This window comes from Eleutherodactylus coqui, chromosome 11, assembly GCF_035609145.1.
Source record: "Eleutherodactylus coqui strain aEleCoq1 chromosome 11, aEleCoq1.hap1, whole genome shotgun sequence".
In the NCBI taxonomy this organism is placed as follows: domain Eukaryota; kingdom Metazoa; phylum Chordata; class Amphibia; order Anura; family Eleutherodactylidae; genus Eleutherodactylus; species Eleutherodactylus coqui.
In genome coordinates, this window is record NC_089847.1 from 75041977 (window position 1) to 75063999 (window position 22023).

General features: G+C 43.3%; 1 protein-coding gene across 4 annotated transcripts in view; it reads left to right on the forward strand.

Annotated features, from left to right (window-relative positions):
- Positions 1–22023, forward strand: part of VRK3 (VRK serine/threonine kinase 3) — a 128902-nt gene that overhangs the window by 57167 nt on the left and 49712 nt on the right. For all 4 annotated transcript variants that reach the window (XM_066582644.1, XM_066582643.1, XM_066582645.1 and 1 more), the window contains exons 5-7: positions 2888–3025; positions 11527–11576; positions 13656–13722. In XM_066582644.1, coding sequence (XP_066438741.1) covers positions 2888–3025; positions 11527–11576; positions 13656–13722 — 255 coding nt within the window. The remainder of the gene's footprint in view (positions 1–2887; positions 3026–11526; positions 11577–13655; positions 13723–22023) is intronic.

Here is a 22023-nt window from a genome sequence, read left to right on the forward strand (position 1 = left end):
AGTCCCCAGCCTCATCACCCAGACCCCGGGAACTTTTCAAAGGTTGGGCATCGGTCACGACAAACTCCTCCGGTGGGAGAGGAACTATTGCTGCCCATTCTGGGCAGGGGCCCGAGAACAGTTCCTGGGAGTCTGCCTGCTCCTCAGAATGTGTCATTGTAATGGAGTGAGGAGGCTGGGAGGAAGGAGGAGCAGCAGCCAGAGGATTCAGAGTTGCAGCAGTGGATGGCATAGAAGTCTGTGTGTTCGATAGATTGCTGGATGCACTTTCTGCCATCCACGACAGGACCTGCTCACACTGCTCATTTTCTAATAAAGGTCTACCGCGTGGACCCATTAATTGTGAGATGAATCTGGGGACCCCAGAAACTTGCCTCTCTCCTAATCCCGCAGCAGTCGGCTGCGATACACCTGGACCAGGAGCTCGGCCTGTGCCCACACCCTGACTTGGGCCTCCGTGTCCTCGCCCCTGTCCACGTCCTCTAGGCCTACCCCTACCCCTCAGCATGGTGTATTACGAGTAGAGCAGAAACAGAACGCTGTAATTAAATGTGCCGCTTATTGGCTTGTGGTTGGAGGCTGACTTCGCTTACAGAACGCACAGCAGAGCCAGGAAACAATAATGCGCAAGCCTGTAGTGAGACCTAGGTGCGTATGGAATTCACAGCGCAGAACCAGTCAAGTGGCCAAAGGCCAGTGGTAGGCCTTAAGTATTTTGCTTCTATTTTTTAAAATGGTGAGGTGAAAAACCAGACAGACACTGTATGCAGCGTATATATGTATACTCTTTCCCTCTGGCGGGATGACGGCGGTCATGTAACGGACACAGCAGAGCCAGGAAACAATATGCGCAAGCCTGCTGTAACGCTTAGCTGGGTATTAATTAGCGACTACTACCCTCAGCAGACACGCCGTAAACTGAAGACGGTCACAGGCAGCCCAAATATAGTATTTTCCCCAATTTTTTTGAAAAAGCCCACTGCCTATATAGCCAGTATACCTCTTTCCCTGTACCACTGTCCCTGCCTCACCAGTGATGCCCCTATACTCAGTAAAATGACTGAAGACTGCGGACGCTATGGTCTGCACGCCCGATATACAAAAAAAAAAAAAGTTGTGCAACACTGCTAAAAGCAGCCTCAACAGTACTGCACACGGTCAGATGTGGCCCTGAGAAGGACCGTTGGGGTTCTTGAAGACTAAAATAACACCTAACACTCTCCCTATAGCAGCAGCATCAGCAGTACTTTCCCTGATCTCTCTCATCGTGCATCTGTGGCGAGCCGCGGGCAGGGCAGATTTAAATACTCGGGTGTCATCTGATCTCCCCAGCCACTCACTGCAGGGGGGTGGTATAGGGCTGGAACGTCACAGGAGGAAGTTGTAATGCCTTCCCTGTGCTTCTATTGGCCAGAAAAGCGCGCAAATTTCTCAGGGAAGGAAACGTAATGGAGTCGAGCACCGCGTGGTGCTCGTCTCGAGTAACGAGCATCTCGAACACCCTAATACTCGAACGAGCACGCTCGCTCATCTCTATTTATAATGTATTCGGGTAGATCACATACAAACACTATTGTGCAGACACACAGTGGATCAGATGTACAATGACACCAGTGTGTGTTGCCTAACCAAATTCTCTACCAGATATTTCTCAGTACTAAGTCACCCGTTTAGGGTGCCGTTTGTTATCCACTGTTATCAATACTGTATAAAGAGAACTGACCATAAAGGACCTAGGGAATAAAAATAGACACCCTGTCCAATATCACCCTTCCGGGAATAGTCTTTTCATGCAGGCTTGGTGCACAAGGCTATATAGACAGTTCACACTGAATGCGTGCAGTTTCTTATACTCTGCACATCTACTATATTTCATACAACCGCGTGACTACTCTGGTTAAAGGGGACACAATAGAAGCCTGGCAGAGCGGACCTTATATCACGGTCACTTTAAATATTGAAAGATTGTACACTTATACTAGAGATAGTATTCAGTGAGGACACTTAGATCTTATAAGATGGTGAATGAACCATGAGGGTAGTTTGCTGAAACGGCATATTCTGATAGAGCAGGTAAGTAGCTTTAAGGATAAAGATCAGACCAGCCACCTTCCTGTCTCAGTAATTTACTAGCTCCCACAATAAGATTTTGGTGAGAGACCAGGTGTCTGAATAAAGCAGATGTAGGCCCTTGTTCAGACTAGTGTATTCCGCTGGTTGTCGCTCCTTTCCTATTAATCCACCCTCAACCACACAGCTGACTGTCCTCTATCGTTGTCAAAGAGGGTAATTGTCCAATAAATATATTGAAAAGAAATTATACTAGGTAAAATTTGTTTTATTGTCTGACAAAAAAATAGATGCCCCAGCCTCTCCATAAAGAATTCTTCTGTGGAATGGTTATAAAACAGAAAATATGAATACATTGACTCCCTAAATGTCATCTTGCCTCCACAAATCTCGGCGTTCCCTAAATGCTAGATAAAATTGGGAAACTGTGGAGTATGTTTTGAAACGGTAAGGGGGGTGGAGGAAGTTTTCAGAGGCCTGATTGTAATGGACACTTGGGTCACTAAACCTTGGTACTGCTTCTCCTTCCGTGCTTCCTGCTTTTAAAGTTGATCAAGACTCATTGATTCCAAGCTCTCAGGTAGCTAAGAGCAGGGAACTTCTGGATGTTCCAGCGGCACCATTTTATTGCGCTTCTGTAAAAAAAAAAAAGTTTTGTGAACTGTATCTGAATAAAACCCGTTAGTAACCACTCTTTAAAAAAAGAAGACATATTAGCGAACCTAAGAAGTTAAAAGGTATTTCCATATACACTGTATTGCTTTATTTTGTACTGTTTACCAGATCTGTAATTTTGTGTTTTTCCTCTTATGCGAAGCGAGCCCCTGGAATAAGAAAGCGAAGACTGTACAGGTGCAGCCACTGCCAGAAAACGACGTTTTGACTGATAATAATAACACAAAGTGGGTGCTTGACCAGCTCTTGCCAAGTGAGAAGACTGGGCTTCATTATAAAGGTGACATATTTATATTTACAACATTGCATGCTGATGTGGGGCTACACATTGATCCCTCTTTCGCTTACAAATGAATATAGCATTCGCACTTCTGCTCCATACACATGTGGCATTCTCAGGGTGGGCCACTTTTGGGACTACTGGGGGTCCCGACAATTCGATCCCCAGCGATCAGACACTTTGCTGAAGAGTTTGCTTCCACGATTCATTGCTACAGTATTGTTTTTATAATATGTGTCTACTATCTCAATGAGGTCAGACTCTGCCATTGTTTTCACCTAATCAACGTTCAGTTGACAGGTTAAAAAATGGTTAGATGTGGGAAATATTTGTGTAATCATGGTAGCCTGTCTGTTTCTGTTCTGTTGTGTATAAAGGCTTCTTCAGTTATAATCTAACCTGGCCTGATGAAGGGGCATTAAGTAGCCCCCAAAGCTTGCTTAGCAAATTTTTCTGGTTGGGTAATAAAGGTATCACCTCTGCAATACTTTTTGGGGTTTTTTTTATACAAGGGTATTTAACATTACATTACTTTTCTGGCTAACACGGTACTATGCTATTTTTGCTCTACCTAAAGTTATAGGGAAAATTTATGGCTGTGGTTGGTTATGTGCTAGAATTTTAGTGCCCAAAAATTGCAAACTTCAGAGTATGCCTGTTTTGCAGATAGAGATTTGCCTTTCCCGCGCAAGAACTGGCCAAAGATGCACCAAACCTATTAAGAGGCATGTGAATCTTAATAAATTTGGAGTATCTTACTCTACCGCGCTGCTCCTAAAGACTGATATGAGATCATCCCGTAGTGTTTCAATTCATGATCATGAAGTGCTCTCCTCCTTTTACCTAGTGGGGTTCTTCGCACATAAGTCTATATTGTACTGTAGACTTCTGTAAGAAATATTTAGTAGCTGTGTAGCAATATTGTTAAGTTCTTATTCAAAATTACAATTGCACTCCGCTGTTTCTGTCAGCCCCATTGAAATGAAGTGAGTAGCACTGTGTATGTGCAGCCAGCTCTCTCTTCACTCTGGTTGGAGCAGCGATACTGCTGTGACTGGAAGTGAGGCAAGTAAGACCCTTGTTCCTTGGTTCAGAGGAGGTTCCAGTGCTTGTAGCTCCGCTGACCTATCAGTTTTGACCCATACAGTGAGCGGGTGAAGACTTAAAAAAAACGCTGCCTTACTAGAATATCTAGAATAACTTCCTTACTGGAAAACCTTTCCGGGAATCAATAGTATTTAAAAAAAAATTCCTTTTATTCAACATCATTTGAAAAAAAAGAAAGGTATTTTAGTTTCAAAATACTTTATTCAGGAGTCAAACATATAAAGTACAACTTTTTTTTTTTAAGTATTCAAGAGTGGATTTCCCCTCGCAGGGGGTGTAACATAACAAACAACATTAATCCTATTCCTAAATTGAGTGTACTATTCTCTTATCCAATTTAATTCTAACAATATTATTCCTTAGACTCTATCTCCGGTTTTCACTAGAAATATTGTTTCAACAAAAAACAAACAAACAAAAAGAAAATAAAAATAAAAAGATAAGAAAATATTTGTAGGTCCTAAATATCGTGGTTCAAACATTAAACTTTTAACAAAGATCAACTGTGGTCGTCTCTCATTCCCTTATTAGGTGCATTCGTATTTCTCCCGTCTATTCATCATATGGGTCTTATTTTTATGTCGACTGGAGGATGTGTCTCAAACCTGGTATTTCTACCATGTTTATCCAGGGGTCCCAAATTTCACCGAACTTTTCTAAAGCATCTGTTCCTACTGCGTGCATTCTCTCGTATAGTACGATACGTGAGACTCTATCTAGCACGTCCTGGAAGAAAAGGTCTCTCTGCTTCCATCTGGAGGCAATGTGTATTCTGGCGGCCATACAGATCGCCTGGATTAACTTGTGGGCTCGATATCTGGTCCCAGGTTGACGATCACCCAGTAAGAGTGTGGCTGGTGATCTCTGTAGGTTACCTATGAATAGCCTCCGTAGAAGCCTATGGACTTGCGTCCAGAGTCTAGCCACCACTGGACATGTCCACCAGATATGGGCTTGTGTGCCTATTTCAGCGCATCCTCGAAAACACAAAGGCGACGTGGACTGAAATATTTGGTGCAGTCTGTATGGCACCAAGTGGGTTCTATGGAGAATCTTCATAGATGTTTCTGTCAAGGTCACCTGGTGACTCCCCTTCGCCACCGTCTCACAACACTGTCTCCATTTCTCTAGTGACAAGCTTATTTTTAGGTCCTTTTCCCATTTTTCCATATAAGGAAGCTTTCCTTCTCCACCTGGTCTGTTCAGCATGTTATAGATTAAGGATAGGGACCCCTTTTTCATAGGGTCCCTCAGGCATAGTCTCTCGAATGCAGTCAGCTCTGGTAGAGAACTTGGAAGCCTGAGTGAGCCTAGGAAATGATATACCTGATTAATTCTAAAGTTCTCGGATGTGGGAGGATTGAATTTGATTTTAAATTGATTTATGGTGAGTATTTTGGAGTTTTCTATCATGCTGTGTAGGCTAGTAAGCTCGTTTATTTTCCACCACTGAAAATGTAACAGGTCTCTGCTTGGAGGGAACTTTTCGTTTGGTATCAGTGTCATTAGTCTAGATGGATTGTTTGATAGTTTATGTTTGTACCTGGATTCCCTCCAGATGCGTATCGAGTGATATGATAGTGGGCTCTTGTCCATAAAGTTTGATTTGAGTGGACCTGCCAACCAAGTCAGTTCCGCGGGGGTGTGTGGGGCTAACTTATGCGTCTCCATGGTGACCCAGATTGGGGCTTTTGTACCCCCCATGGTTTCGATCCATTGTGCCAGTCTCGCTGCTAGATAGTATTTTTTCAGGTTGGGGACTGAAAGGCCTCCTAATTTCTTATGATAGTACATAGTCCTGTTTTTAATCCTTGCCTTTCTACCGGCCCAAATAAACTTGAAGATGGCTTTTTGAAATTCATCCAGAACTCCGTTTGGGATAGGAATGGGCAGTGACCTAAACAAATATAGTATCCGGGGCAGGGTATTCATTTTTACCGCGTTTATCCTTCCCATCCACGAGAGCATGGGATCATTCCACTTTGTTAGCTCCGAGGTTAGTTTCTTGATTAGCGGTGGGTAATTCCATTTATATAGAGAGGACAGGGAGGGGGTCAGGTTAATTCCCAGATATGGTATATATTGTGCCTGCTGATTAAAGCCGAAATTTATATCTATTAACTTTATTAGGGAGGGTGGAGTATTTATATGTGTTATATCGCTTTTATCTGTATTTACTCTCAGTCCCGTTAAGGTTGCCCACTTATCGAGGAGATTCATCAAATTTGGCAAGGTTGTTAGGGGTTGAGTGATAGTCAATAGCATATCATCCGCAAATAAATTTATTTTATATTCCTTATCCCCCAAGGTGACTCCCTTTTATATTTGGGTTCTCTCTTATTGCTATCGCTAACGGCTCCATAGCTAGGGCGAAAAGCGCTGGAGAGAGAGGGCATCCCTGTCGGGTGCCTCGCTTAATTGGGATTGGTCTTTCTTTGGTTGTTGGCAGTTTCAATAGGGTTGAGGGATGAGAGTACAAAGATTTTATTGCCCGTAGAAATTCCCCGTTAAAACCCATGTGACCCAGCAGGGCGAACAGATAGTCCCACGATATGGAATCGAACGCTTTTTCGATGTCTAAAGCGAGTAGAGTCAGGGAGTTACTATTTCTCTGGGCCTGGTCAATAATGTTTAGTACTTTCCTGATATTGTCCGGCGCCTGTCTTTGCGGAATAAAGCCTACTTGGTCTTTATGGATGAGTTTTGCAAGAAAGAGATTCAGTCGCCTCGCTAGGACACTTGTAAAGATTTTATAATCTAAGTTTAGGAGCGATATTGGCCTATAATTTTTTGGGGACAGTGGATCTTTGTTCGCCTTCGGTATCACCGTTAGGTTTGAATTAAGAAATTCCGCTGGTGGGGTTTGTCCGTCCATCAGGGTTTGAAACATCTCCCCGAGGGGTCCAGCTACACGGTCCTTGTATTTTTTATAATATATAGCTGTAAGGCCATCAGGGCCTGGGGCCTTACCTGGTTTTAGGTTGTCTATTACCTCTACTATCTCCTCCTCCGTGATGTCGGCATTTAATAAGTCTCTCTGTTCCTGACTTATGGTGGGTAGTTGTACTGACTCTAGGAATTCTTTTCTCAAGGATTCTCCTCCCCCCCCATGTTCTCGGTAAAGGGCCGTATAAAAGTCGGCGAATGTGTTGTAGATTTTTGTTGGATTGGTGGTCGTTGTATTATGTGGAGTGTATAATTTGAATACTGAGTTTAGTCTCTGCGTTTCCCGCAGCTTCTTGGCTAGCATTTTATCTGGTTTGTTTGCAAATTTATAGTATTTGTATTTGGTCCACTGTAGCGCCCGTTCTACTTTTTCCGACATTAAGATGTTTAGTTGGAGTTTAATGTCCTTGATTTCTTTCGTGGTCGCCCGCGTCGGATTCCGCTGGTTCAAGTTTTCCAGGAGAAATAATCTCCTTTCTAGTGCTTGGAAAGCTTTAGATCTTTCCTTTTTTTTCTGGGATGATGTTTGAATCAGTCTACCCCGGATATATGCCTTGTGGGCGAGCCATGCCCACTGCGGTTTGTTTTCTGGCCCCTTATTATACTCAAAGAATTCTGCTATTTGGGTCGCAATTTTGTTTGAGGTTGCTGGGTCCTTCAAGATCGCCTCATTTAGCCTCCATCTGAACACATTTCCTTTGGTGTTTTCTAATTGTATCTCACAGAGTACCAGATCGTGGTCCGACCACGCATTCGGGTAATGCCTGGCGGTCGCGAGCTGGGGTACTAGCTGTGTCGAGATTAGCACATAGTCGAGTCTAGAGTAGGTCTGGTTTGGTGCTGAGAAAAAGGTATATCCTCTATCTTTTCCATGTACCTCTCTCCAACAATCAGCCAGTCTGTGGTGTTCTAGTTTAGTTTCCCAATCTTTTCTCTGTTTTACTGAAAATCTGTCTGGGGTATTACTTGATCTATCTAACATTTTGTGGAAGGGGAAGTTGAAGTCCCCTGCCCATAGGACCTTGTGTTGCGGGAATCTATTTAATTGATTTGCTACTTTTTGCATGATAGGCCAGGGGTTTTCCGGTGGTGCGTACATGTTAACTATTAGCAGTGGCTGGTCTTGGAGTGTACCCCACGTAAGGCAGTATCTCCCTTCTTGGTCACTTTCTGAATGGATGTCATGGAGGGGGAATGAGTTATGCAATAGTGTCATGACCCCCCTATGTTTTTTGCTTGCTGTGGATGAGAAGCTTCTTGTGTAGTTGTGGTTAATGTGTCTGGGGGCTGAACTATGGGAGAAATGTGTCTCCTGGATGCAGATTATGTCCGGTTTGTGTTTGGTGTATGTTATAAAGGCTTTTCTCCGTTTGTTCGGTGAGTTAAATCCTCTCACATTGTGGGAAATCAAACATACCATTTGGTGGTGTGGTCTGGGCTTGCTGTGATGTCCTTACCAGGGAGCTTGTGATCGTCTGCCTGTTGTCCTCCAATCTGACCCCAATTCTGAGAGACGACCTGTGATCTTAATTCAAAAACAGTTACAAACATGCATTCAAACATATCCACCTTTCCCCTCTGTGTTTGTGGGAATGGTGTAACACTTAACCAATTCAGGTTAACTAGGGTCCTCGGACCCTTAAGGCCAGAGATTGGATTGGTGTCACCTTTTGGTGACCCCTCCATCTCTGAAGTACTCGGCAACTTTCTTACCATCTTGGGACTATGCATCCTGATCTACGAAAAAATATGAGTTATACAATCAATTTGTACTCTTTCTATGGGGACGCACCCACGCGGGATCTCCCCTCCGCGGGCTCCTCCCCCCCCTCTAATATATTCATTATGAATCATAGAAATATTAGCCTTTCGTTTATCTAATTGTCGTCTCCTCTCCCCCCCCCCCCCCAGTCCTCCCCCGTTTCTTCTTCCCTCTTCTCCTCTATAAACCTGGGAGAGTGGTAAGCGGGGTTACAGCGTCCATTTTAACTCTTTCAAGCCTTCTCTAGGCCCTGTTGGGCCCATTGTTTGATGCAATTTGATCTCGCGGTCTGGATCTGCTTTGTGTCGGGTGTGGAGTAACCCAGGATCGCCTAGGACGCAGGCGCGTTCTTCTTGTTTCTGGTGGTCTTTCTATTTGTATCTGTGCTCTCTCTAGGGCTTCGTAGGCCTCCTCCAAGGACTTCGCCGTATGTGTTCTGCCTTGGTACTGGAAGATAAGCGCGAACGGGAATGCCCATTTATATCTGATGTTGGCCGTTATTAAAGCTTGTGTAATTGGCCTGAACATCCTCCTTTTCGCCAGTGTAGATGGGGCAATGTCTGCGTAGAGTTGAACGGCGGAAGACATCCCGGGTAATGGAGTGAGGTTCCTGGCTGCCGCCAGGAGTTGGTCTCTCACTTCGCTGTAGTGTAACTTAAGCACCACATCTCGAGGCAGTTCTGGATTTGGGGGTTTCGCAAGTGCCCTGTGTATTCGGTCAATTTTAAATGAAGTTTGATCGAGCTGGGGCAGAAGTGCGGAGAAGAGGTTGATTGCCGTCTCTTTCAAGGCTGTGATCGATTCTGGAAGGCCCCTTATTCTGATATTAGATCGCCTCGACCTGTTTTCCAGGTCCTCTAGTTTGGCTTCCATTTGATCTACTTTAGATTCTAAGTCTGCCACATAGCCTCGGTCTGTTTCCACAACTTCGATTATGTCCTCTGTTTTTCTCTCTAGTTCTTCCGTTCTTTGCCCCAAGTCTCGTATCTGCTCAGTAAAGTCTTTTACTGCGGCCGAGAGCGCCGTTTTGAAAACTTTTTCCATTTTTGCTAGTAGACTGGAGTGGTCTGCGTTATCGTGTCTTGTTTCTATATTTTCTTCTTCTGCATCTATTTCTGAGGGGCTTCTGGACGCTGTAGGGGAGAGGGTTTCTGCTTGGGATTGGGAAGCGAACATGTTCATTAGCGTGCCTTTGGATGGGGTCTTCGTTGTTTTGCCTTTGTTTTTAGACATTTTTTTTTTTTTTTGATGGTTGCTTCAGGTCTACAAAGGGTGCTTGTAGGTTTTAATCTATTTTTCTTATTGCATAATGCAGCTGTCCCGATGGAGCAGACACTAGGGCCTCATTGCCCGAAGCGGCTAGTTCTGCTCAAGCGCTGAGTGGGGGTTGCTCTCTAGGCTAGGAGTCGGGTTCAGGGTTCTCCTTTACGCTGTCGTGGTCTGTATCGGGGGTCGGTCGGGTTCTGTTTTCCCTTTATACAGACAGTCCTTGCATAGATCGTGACAGGAGGCGGGGAGAGGTGACGAGGGTCTTTATGGTGTTGAAGTTTTGGGGCTGTGCAGGTTTAATTATTGCTGTTGCTGTGCCTTTACTATATGGCTTTTGCATCCGTAGGGGGTGGGTTGCTCTATGAGAGTTGTTATGCTCAGTGGTTAACTGATTCAGAGCCAGGCTTGTCCCCACACTCCTTTTTCTCCTCCTGCAGGGGCCCCCTCTGTGGTCTTTTCCCCTTAGGGTCCTTGAGCCTGTTCCTGGTCCTTCTCCCTTTGCCTCTCTTCTTAATAATGTGCAGGGGAGAGTGTCTGGGAGTTGCGCTTTTCTTTATTGTTTAGGGGTGATTCTTTTCACCTTGTTGTACTACAAAAGATTGTAAAGGAGTGTAGACTTCTGTGAGCCTTGATGAATTTACTGGGGGCCTGTAGTACGTCGGGCTGCCAGTAGGTGGTGGTGTTGTTTCATAGAAGCTGCAGAGTTCTGCACGGTGCAGCCCCTATGTTTACTGGGAAGCCTCGGTTTGTGGCTCACTAGCCGGGTCTCTGAGGGGCTGGAAAGAGGTAGGGGGTGCCTTTTTTCTCAGGCTTTGTTGTGCAGTTTATGTCCCCTGTGATCCCTCCTTTGTTAGCCTCCGTGCTTGTTCTCCCTCCTCCTCCCCGTATCCTACCTCCTGCTGTCTCTGCCGGGTCTTCTCCTCTTCCACCTTGTACAGGGGGGGGGAGCTGGGCTTCTTTTCCAGTTGCCACAGGTCTCTTGCTGGTGGTACCTGGTGAGCAGGGGCACTTCCCGGCCGTTCTTCTCCACTTCCGGTCGCGGGCCCTCTCCACTTCCGGTTTCGGCACCTCTCCTACTCTAGCCCGCGGCTTCAGGCCTGCCTGCAGGCCGAAATTTTTTTCTACCACGGAACCGGCCGTGGGTGGGCTCAAACTGTTCCTCTCGGCGAGGTGGAGTGAATCGCCGGGTCCTCGGGTGTCTCTCGACGGTGTGTCGCCCCAAAACAGCCGCTGAAGTCGCCGGGTGCGGAGGAGTGCTGGTGTATGCGACTGCTCTCCTCTCCTGCCAGGCCACGCCCCCCCAAAAGAAAGGTATTTTAGTAAAGTGTATGTTTTGTGAAAACAGGAAGAATACAATTTTTGACTTATTAAAATTTCCTTGAAAAATGAAATAACTGCTTTTGTACTTTTTTAAAAGTGTATACACTATCCAAAGGTAACAAGGAGGAGTACAGTGTCTTAAAACTGGTAAGTGTCTTGATGGAACTAATAATGTAAAATATGTTACAATCAAAATACACAATTAATTGCTGAACTAGTAAAAGATTAAGTTTTATCTTTTCATGTGTAAAAGTTAACCAAAACCTCACGTTAAGGAGGTTCATAAGTCAAAGTAAGCTCACTTGATGAGTTTTAAAGGGAACTTCCCATGTACTTTATGCTGTCCTCATGGAGGACAGCATAAAGCAGTGACAGACGCATCGATTTCAGTAGTCTGTCACTTATGGGGTGATGTGCAGTGGTTTTGAAGAACACACAGGTTGTTCCTGCATTCTCCAGGAAAAGGTGATTGGAGCTTATTCATGAGGTGCTGCTAGCCACGTCTACCATCCATGATTGACAGTTTTCTCAGTATGCAGTGTAATAGCTAGAAGACTGTCAGTCAGGGTAGATAGGAGGGACTACCAAAATCTCATGAATAAACTGGACTCCCCTCGGTCTGCACATTACCGGATAAGTGCAGACCGCTGAAATCAGCATGTCTGTCACTACTTGATGCTGCCTGCAATGAAGACAGCATAAACTACATGATAGGTTCCTTTTTATAAAGAATTAAATGTGCAATATCTATTTCAGACATTTATGTCACATTCTATGGATATAGCTCATTGTGTGTCCCAGCTCTGAGAACTGCATGTAACTTTTAAAAACTACCCTCCCACTTTCCTGACCTCATCATAGTTCACCATTTCATGCTGTCTGCCACATGTCTGTTGCGGGGTTTTATGAAAACAATCAAGTTGAGTCTACATTATTTCTGTAAATTGCGGTCACTTTAACACTTTTAAACTAATTAATTCATTAACAAAAGAGCGAGGATAGTATACACTTACAAATGGATCTGGATAAACTGGAGCCTGGGCAGAAAAGCGTCAAATGAGGTTTAAGACTGATAAATGTAAGTATACACTGTCTAATGTCTTCCGACATCGGAGCTAAACAGGCTTAAAGGGGTTGTCTCGCGAAAGCAAGTGGGGTTAAGCACTTCTGTATGGCCATATTAATGCACTTTGTAATATACATCGTGCATTAAATATGAGCCATACAGAAGTTATTCACTTACCTTCCCTGCGCTGGCGTCCCCGTCGCCATGGCTCCGTCTAACTTCAGCGTCTAATCGCCCGATTAGACGCGCTTGCGCAGAAGGGTCTTCTGCCTTCGGGTCTGTCCGGCAGCATCGGTGTTCTGGCTCCGCCGCCTTCTACGCATCATCGCGTAGCTCCGCCCCGTCGGGCGATTAGACGCTGAAGTTGGACGGAGCCATGGAGACGGGGACGCCAGCGCAGGGAAGGTAAGTGAATAACTTCTGTATGGCTCATATTTAATGCACGATGTATATTACAAAGTGCATTAATATGGCCATACAGAAGTGCTTAACCCCACTTGCTTTCGCGAGACAACCCCTTCCAGTAGTTATGTCAGAAGACCTCCAACAGTGGATTGGAATGAGTGGACTGCAATACCCAGGGAGGTTATCAAAATTAGAATTATTTAGTTTAGAAAAAAGATGGTTGAGAGGTGACTTAATAGGGCCTGGACGCCTTTCTTGAGTGCAATAATGTTACGTGTTATAGTCCCTAGATTACTTCACAAGGGTTGCTGATCCAGGAATTATTCTGACTGCCAGATTTCAAATCGGGAAGGCTCCATTGAAAGCAAGTGTCCTGTGCAATTTACCTGAGCACTGCTTTGTGCTCGCTCGAGTAACGAGCACTTTCGAGTATGCTTATACTTGAACAAGCATCAAGCTCGGACGAGCATGTTCGCTTATCTCTAACTACAATACTGAAGTATTGAAGTATATTATGCAAGTTATCAGACTCTTGCAAGTTAAACTCCCCTAGTGGGATTTAAAGTGACCTTCCAGTCATGAACTCAGAATTGAAATGTAAGATAGTACTTACGGGGTACAGCTAATGTCAAATCGTTGATTAAAGCCGCATTGGAGGCAACCTGGACTAATTAGACAGAGGGTGTGCCCCAAACTACAGTTCTTTACTTTTTTCGTGATATTTTTAACAGCTTTTCTTCCTTTTCAACATACAGGATGTCAAAGATGGAAAGATTTACAATGAACAGAATTTTTTCCAAAGAGCAGCTAAGAAAGTAACAGGTATGTGGGCAGTATACAAAACACAATACCATGTATCTGCACCCATCTTTACAGAACCAATGTAGATCACGTTACATGAGGTAATCATGTTAGATCACAAGGGAAATTTGAATCCATATGAATTTTTTTTTTCAAATTTTCTGTCTAAATCGGTCTATTGGGGTAACACAGGAGTCAGTACTGGACCCTATTTTTAATATATTTATTAATAACCTAGCAGAGGGATTGCACAATAAAATGTCAAGATTTGCAGGTGATACAAAACTATTTAAAGAAATTAACGCAAGAGAAGACAGCATGCACTTACAAGAGGATCTGGATAAGTTGGGGGCTTAGGCAAAAAAAAATGGCAAATGAGGTTTAACAGTAATAAATGTAAAGTTATGCACACGGGCAGAGGAAGTACATTTCACCATTACACAATAAATGGGAAACCACTGGGTGAAATTGACATGGAAAAGGACTTTAAAATTTTACTTACCGTATATACCGGCGTATAAGACGACTTTTGAACCCCGAAAAATCTGCTCTGAAGTCGGGGGTCGTCTTATACGCCGGTAATAAAAAAAAACAAAGTGTAAAAAAAAAAAATCATTACTCACCTCCCCCGGCGTTCTGTCGCGCTCCGGCAGGATGTCGCTCGCTCCTTGTCCCCGGCGCAGCATTGCTTTCTGAATGCGGGGCTTGAAATCCCCGCCTCCAGAAAGCTAATACACACGCCGGCAGCCAGTTACAGCCATTCAATGACAGCATTGAATGGCTGTGATTGGCTGAAGGCGCATGTGTGTTAGCAATCACACCCATTCAATGATGTCATTGAATAGTGTGATTGGCTGAAGCCACGTGTGTTTTAGCCAATCACAGCCATTCAATGATGTCATTGAATGGCTGTAACTGGCTGACGGCGTGTGTATTAGCTTTCTGGAGGCGGGGATTTCAAGCCCCGCATTCAGAAAGCAATGCTGCGCCGGGGACGAGGAGCGAGCGACATCCTGCCGGAGCGCGACAGAACGCCGGGGGAGGTGAGTAATGATTTTTTTTTTCTCCACTGTATTACCGGCGTATAAGGTGAAAGTTGGGGGGTCGTCTTATACGCCCCGTCGCCTTATACGCCGGTATATACGGTATCTGTAAGCTTAACCGGAGCAATTAGTGTCAGGCGGCTGCTGCAAAAGCAAATAGGATCATGGGGTGCATCAAGAGGTCTAGGGACACCTGATGAGAACATTGTTGTTCCTCTTTACAAGTCACTGGTCAGACCATACATTGAATACGGTGTACAGTTTTGGGCACCGGTACTCAAGAAGGACATAATGGAGCTTGAGCGGATACAAAGGTGGGCAACTAAAGTAATAGATGGAGTGGGCGGACTACAATACCCAGAGAAGTTAACAAAATTTGGATTATTTAGTTTAGAAAAGTGATGGCTGAAGGGCGACACATGCATCTGTACTGACCTGGAGAATAAACTTTACATATAAAGCTGCTGCACCCAGAATGCCATTAAAAAAAAAAAAGCAATAGCACAGTTGGCTTTTATTTCTTTTTGTTCTATTGTATATATTTAATACAAAAATGTCATTTTTCTAGAAGAATTTCTAGTGTGGTGTTCTTTTCCTTTTTTCTTTTTTTTTACTTTTTAGCTTTTAATCACCATCTATATATTTTTTAAAACTCGTTTTATTGAGAATATAAGACATATCAAATTATATTACTCAGTGACAAATCTGAGTGTAACACAGTTCGAACATACAAAACTGTTACAATTACTTAACACCGTATACACTGTATAACATAACAAATTTGAAAAGGTACCTCGTAAAATTCAGGATATAATCCCCATACCTATGAAGTGCTAAATGGCACGTGGATGATTCAAAGATCTCATTTGGTCCACCAATTGCTGAAATGCATTTTGTGTGTGGGGTTGTGGTTGATGAGCCGCACCAAATCCCCCAGATTTTGTAGAATTTATCTGGACATTTTCTAGTTTTATATACTACTAGCTGATATACCCGGCTTCGCCCGAGTTAATTTGGTACTGGTGTTTATCTGGTGTTCACACGGAAAATCTTACGAAGTCGTGGTTGGTTACTTTAGAGATACTGAAGAAAAACATATGTTCACCATTTTGCATAGTTCTCTGCGTTACCCAGGAAACACCACGTGGAGGTAACCATGCGACGTTTCCTTTATATAAAATGACATCAGGAAGTGAGAGAATCAGATTACGTACATAAAATTTGGACACTAATTCTTTTGCGCTTAGAATTGAATAATCGAGTTGGGACCCATTAACTTTTCATATTTATGACACAATCAATGCTTGTGTCAAATTTCATGTTTTTATGACATTGGGAAGTGAGAGATTTAGATTATCTACGTAAAATTTGGACGCTAATTCTTTTGCACATAGAATTGAATAATGGTGTTGGGACCCATTAGCTTTTCCTGTTTATGACATAATCAATGCTCGTGCCAAATTTCCCGTTTCTATGACACCGGAAAGTGAAAAAATTACATTCCGCACGTAAAATTTCGACTCCAATTCTTTTGCGCTAGAATTGAATAATCGAGTTGGGACCTATGAACTTTTCCTATTTATGACATAATCAATGCTCGTGCCAAATTTCACGTTTCTATGACACCGGAAAGTGAAAAAATTACATTCCACACGTAAAATTTCGACCAATTCTTTTGCGCTAGAATTGAATAATCGAGTTGGGACCTATGAACTTTTCCTATTTATGACATAATCAATGCTCGTGCCAAATTTCACGTTTCTATGACACCGGAAAGTGAAAAAATTACATTCTGTACGTAAAATTTGGACGCTAATTCTTTTGCGCTAGAATTGAATAATGGAGTTGGGACCCATTAGCTTTTCCTATTTATGACATAATCAATGCTCGTGCCAAATTTCCTGTTTCTATGACACCAGAAAGGGAAGAAATTACATTCCGTACGTAAAATTTAGACGCTAATTCTTTTGCGCATAGAATTGAATAATTGAGTTGGGACCCATTAGCTTTTCCTATTTATGACATAATCAATGCTTGTGCCAAATTTCCCGTTTCTATGACACCGGAAAGTGAAAAAATTACATTCCGCACGTAAAATTTTGACGCCAATTCTTTTGCGCATAGAATTAAATAATCGAGTTGGGACCCATTAGCGTTTCCTATTTATGACATCATCAATGCTCGTGCGAAATTTCCTGTTTCTATGACACCGGAAAGTGAGAAAATTAGATTCCGTACGTAAAATTTGGACGCTAATTCTTTTGCGCATAGAATTGACTAATCGAGTTGGGACCCATTAGCTTTTCCTATTTATGACATAATCAATGCTCGTGCCAAATTTTAAGTTTCCAAGGCATTGGGAAGTGACAGATTTAGATTATGTAAGTAAAATTTCGACGACAATTCTTTTGCGCTAGAATTGAATAATCGAGTTGGGACCCAATTACTTTTCCTATTTTAGAGATAATCTATGCTCGTGCCAAAATTCATGTTTCTACGATATCGGGAAGTTGGAGAACTTTTGGCGAGTGAGTGAGTGAGGTGAGTGAGGTGAGTGAGGTGAGTGGGTGAGTGAGGTGAGTGGGTGAGTGAGGTGAGTGGGTGAGTGAGGTGAGTGGGTGAGTGAGGTGAGTGAGGTGAGTGAGGGAGGTGAGTGAGGGAGGGGAGGGAGGGAGGGGAGGGAGGGAGGGAGGGCTTTCAGATATATATATATATATATATATATATATATATATATATATATATATATATATATATATATATATATATATATATATATATATATATATATATATATATATATATATATTTATTTTTTTTTCTTATGGGAGAATGGAATTGACAAGATTGCGCCATTGGGGGAGCGTTAGGGGTCTCCTGTCCATCCAGCACAATGCTACAGCCTTACAGGCCAGAATCAGCACCTCGCCAAGAAAAATGCCGGTATGGAATTGCCACTGCTGTTTGTCCAGTATACCTAGCAGACATACAGCAAGGTTTGGTGGAAGTGTCACCTCCAATAGTTGTTCCAGGAAGCCTGTAACCCCTGTCAAGAAGGATTATACCATCGGACAGCTCCACATTAGATGGTTAAAATTTGCGTAAAGTATCTGACAGTGATGACATTGCGTGTTAGGGGTTCTCTTCATCCTAAAGAGTCTGCTTGGTGTCAAGTAACATTGATGTATAATGTTTAGTTGGATCATCTTGCTGTTAGCTTCAGAGAGCGAGGGGATTATTTCTCGCCATTTGTTCACGACCCCCCGCTCCACTTGTGAAATTTTAGCATGGATGAGGTGCGTATATATCTGCGAGATTAACCCCCTAGGTCCCTGCGTGCGCAAAACTCCTATCAAGGGGTATCAAAGGGACCGATGTGGCTCTGAGAATTGGGCGCAGCGCATGCCTTAGTTGGAGGTATCGGTAGAAGCTGGTTCTAGGGATCTGGCAAAGCTGCTGCAGCTGCTCAAAGGAGGCCAAAACACCGTTCATGTACAAGTGTTCCAAGGAGGTGATTCCAAGATCTATCCAGAATTGCATATCTGGAAGATTCAACAAGTATGGGAGTGCTCTATTACCCCATAGGGGGGTTTCCAGGGGAGTGCCATTATACCTAGTGATCTGTTTACACATCTGCCAGACTCTAGCGGCCAATCTATGTATTGGGAGCAGCAGTCTAGTATGTAGGTCTGTTTTTCCAGTACAATCCAGAGGGAGGTCTCTGACAAGAAGTGCATAAAATGATGTTCCGAGTTTGGGAGGTCTGAATCAGAAAGCCAGTGGCGAATGTATCTGATTTGTCCCGCCAGATAATATAGTTTAAAGTCGGGTAGTGCCGTGCCTGCCATATCTTTAGGGCGCTGTAAGGTTTCCAAATGGAGTTTCGCTCTGGCCTTACCCCAGATGAAGGAGGTTAATAGAGAGTTATATTAAAAAACTTGTGTGGTACTATAATATCTGCATGTTCCAAGCAGTACAGAAATTTGGGGAGAATTATTATTTTAATAAGATTGATACGACCCGCTACCGATAGGGGCAGTGAACTCCAAATCTTAAATTTATTCTGAAGAAAAGAGAAAAGAGGAGCCACATTCAAATTAAAGCTATAAGCAGCGTCTCTGGATATATGGATTCCAAGGTATTTAAAATTTGGGGTGACTTGGAGGTTACATATCTTATCCCCCATTGTCCAGTCCCTCGCTCGCAGCGGCATAAACGAGGATTTTTGCCAATTTATGTATAGGCCTGAAAAACGCCCAAACTTATTAATCAGGCAGATGGCATGTGGCAGAGTTTCCTTAGGGTTTGACATAAACAGAATCAAGTCATCTGCATATAATCAAACCCTGTTTTCCCTTGAGCCTATTACTACGCCTTCGTAAAGTGGATCTTGATGAAGGAGTAATGCCAATGGTTCTATGGCCAGTGCGAACAAGAGAGGGGAGAGAGGGCATCACTGGCGAGTCCCCCTGGTTAGTTGAAAAAGGGTAGAAGTCATATTATTTACCGAGACCGGAGAACTATATATCATGGAGACCCATTTAATAAACATTTCTCCGAATCTATGAAGCACCGCCAGTAGATAGGGCCACTCAACTGAGTCATAGGCCTTAGCGGCATCTAGAGAGGCTAGAGCCCAATCAGACTGACACCTCCACCCCACCTGTGTGACTACCTGCACTCTTCGTATATTATCTGAAGTGGATTTTCAAGGTATAAACCCTGACTGATCTGGGTGAACAGTGTCCTGTATAGCCCAGTTCAAAAGAAGTGCCAAGATTTTGGTTAGGATTTTATCATCTAAATTCAGTAGAGAGAGAGGTCTATATGAAGCGCAATCCTCCGGATCTTTATCAGGTTTAAGAATAAGTATTATATTGGCCTCCATAAAGGAATCGGGGGGGTCATTCCCTATCCAGGGCACCATTATATAGCAGGAGCAACTGCGGGACCAACAACTCCTTATACTGTAAATATACCTCCAGAGGGAGGCCATCGGGTCCTGGGGTTTTACCTCTGGACATAGACTGTTGCAGGGCCTCCTCGATCTCCTCAGCAGAGATGGGGGGATTCTAATAAGGACACATGGTCCTCCTGCAACCTTGGAAAAGCTATATTCGTTAAATTTCCTCATCTGTATAGGTGATTTGGGTTTGGTACAGATTCTCATAAAATTATCTAAATCTGCCCAGGATTTAAGACAAGTTTACATGAAGGGAAAGGTGGAATTACCTATACATTCCTAATCGAGTTCGAGACAAGTTCCCCAGTCTTGAACATTATACTGAAATAGAGGAGAGGAGTTGGGGATGTATGCCGGAGTTAAAGGGGTTGTCCCGAGGCAGCAAGTGGGTCTATACACTTCTGTATGGCCATAATAATGCACTTTGTAATGTACATTGTGCATTAATTATGAGCCATACAGAAGTTATAAAAAGTTTTATACTTACCTGCTCCGTTGCTGGCGTCCTCGTCTCCATGGAGCCGACTAATTTTTGGCCTCCGATGGCCAAATTAGCCGCGCTTGCGCAGTCCGGGTCTTCTGCAGTCTTCTATGGGGCTCCGTGTAGCTCCGTGTAGCTCCGCCCCGTCACGTGCCGATTCCAGCCAATCAGGAGGCTGGAATCGGCAGTGGACCGCACAGAAGAGCTGCGGTCCACGGAGGAAGAGGCCATCTTCAGCGGTGAGTAGAGAAGTCACCGGAGCGCGGGGATTAAGGTAAGCGCTCCGGTGAGCTTTCTTTACCTCCCTGCATCGGGGTTGTCTCGCGCCGAACGGGGGGGGGGGGTTGAAAAAAAAAAAAACCCGTTTCGGCGCGGGACAACCCCTTTAACCTCGTTCGACAGCCACTATCAGATCAAGAAGGTTGTGTCAGGCACGTCCCACACCCAGAACCTCACCCTCATTCATCTTCCCTCATCTTTTTCATTTTTTTTTCTTTCTTTTCTTTCTCCTTTGCAGTTTTCTTTAAAAGACTTTATAGTACTGATGCAACGATTGAAGCAAAATCTCTATTTGTTTGACATGTAACCAATAAAATTAATTTGAACCTAAATCTACCCAGGATAGCAGTTGGATCCGTGAGCACAACATCGTCTTCTGATTTTATGCGCGGCATCGGTGGTGATGAGGAGTGTTGGCGAACTACATATGCAAGGAGTTTACTAGACTGATTACCTAATTCAAAGAATGTCTGCCTGCTGAAGAACAGGCGGCGCTGAGCCTTCTCTCTCAGGCACATGAGATAAGACAAGATGGCTGCAAATAGGGAGAGATTATCGGTCTCCGTGGGATCAATAACAAATGCCCTCTCCATGGACCTACACAGCTCTGCCAGATCCTCCTCCTCTCTTGTCGCAGCCTTTTTAATGAAGGATATAGAAGATCTAATGAATCACCAATCTATATTTTTTTAAAAATTACTCCTAAAATCCTGAACACAGAGCCTAATAATGCTTTTTTTGGCATGAGAAGGGAAATCATTCAAACGATCGCTGGGGCAATCAGTTTAAACAAAAGGATAAATCTTTATTTTTTTAATAGGATCGTTTAGTTCACCGTGCCACTGATTGATAGAGACTGAATGATCAGTGTTTAAACCAAACGATTAGTAAAGGCGCCACTAGTGATTTGTAATTTTCCATAAAATGAACAATAAGCGAACGAATTATCTATTGTTCATTATTCAGTCGTTAGCTGTGTTTACACTGAATGGTTATTGCTTAAATTCAAACAATCAAGCGTTTTTTTCCTTAGGATAATCGTTCAGTATAAAAGCACCTTAATACTGGTCTATCACTTCCTGGTGTAGAGAAAGCTTTGCAGCAGTCATCTCACTAAGGTCACAGGCAGGATTACACTGAATGGTAACGCCTACATATAGATAACACAGGATCCACCATTCACTGATCAGCTGTGACTACTTCCTGAAAAATGACCTCCGAACAGGTCACAGAACCATTGTGTGAATGGCCCATGAAACTGCTGTAAAACATATTTGTAAATGCTCTTAACTTCAGCCCAGGAAAGATGGAAGTCTCCATAGTCAATGTACAGACAACAGAACAAAAAATTTCTGCAAACAGATTACAAAAATGAAATATGTTTCTCTATCTTGTTTTATTTAATATAACTAAATGTGGTAATATAATCCCTTTAAATATTTTTTAAAGCTTTTTAGTACATTGTATGGTAAATTCAGTGGCATCATTAAATAATACAACTTGACCTGCAAAACACAAGTCCTCATGTGGCTGCGCTGACAGAAAAGTAAAAAGTT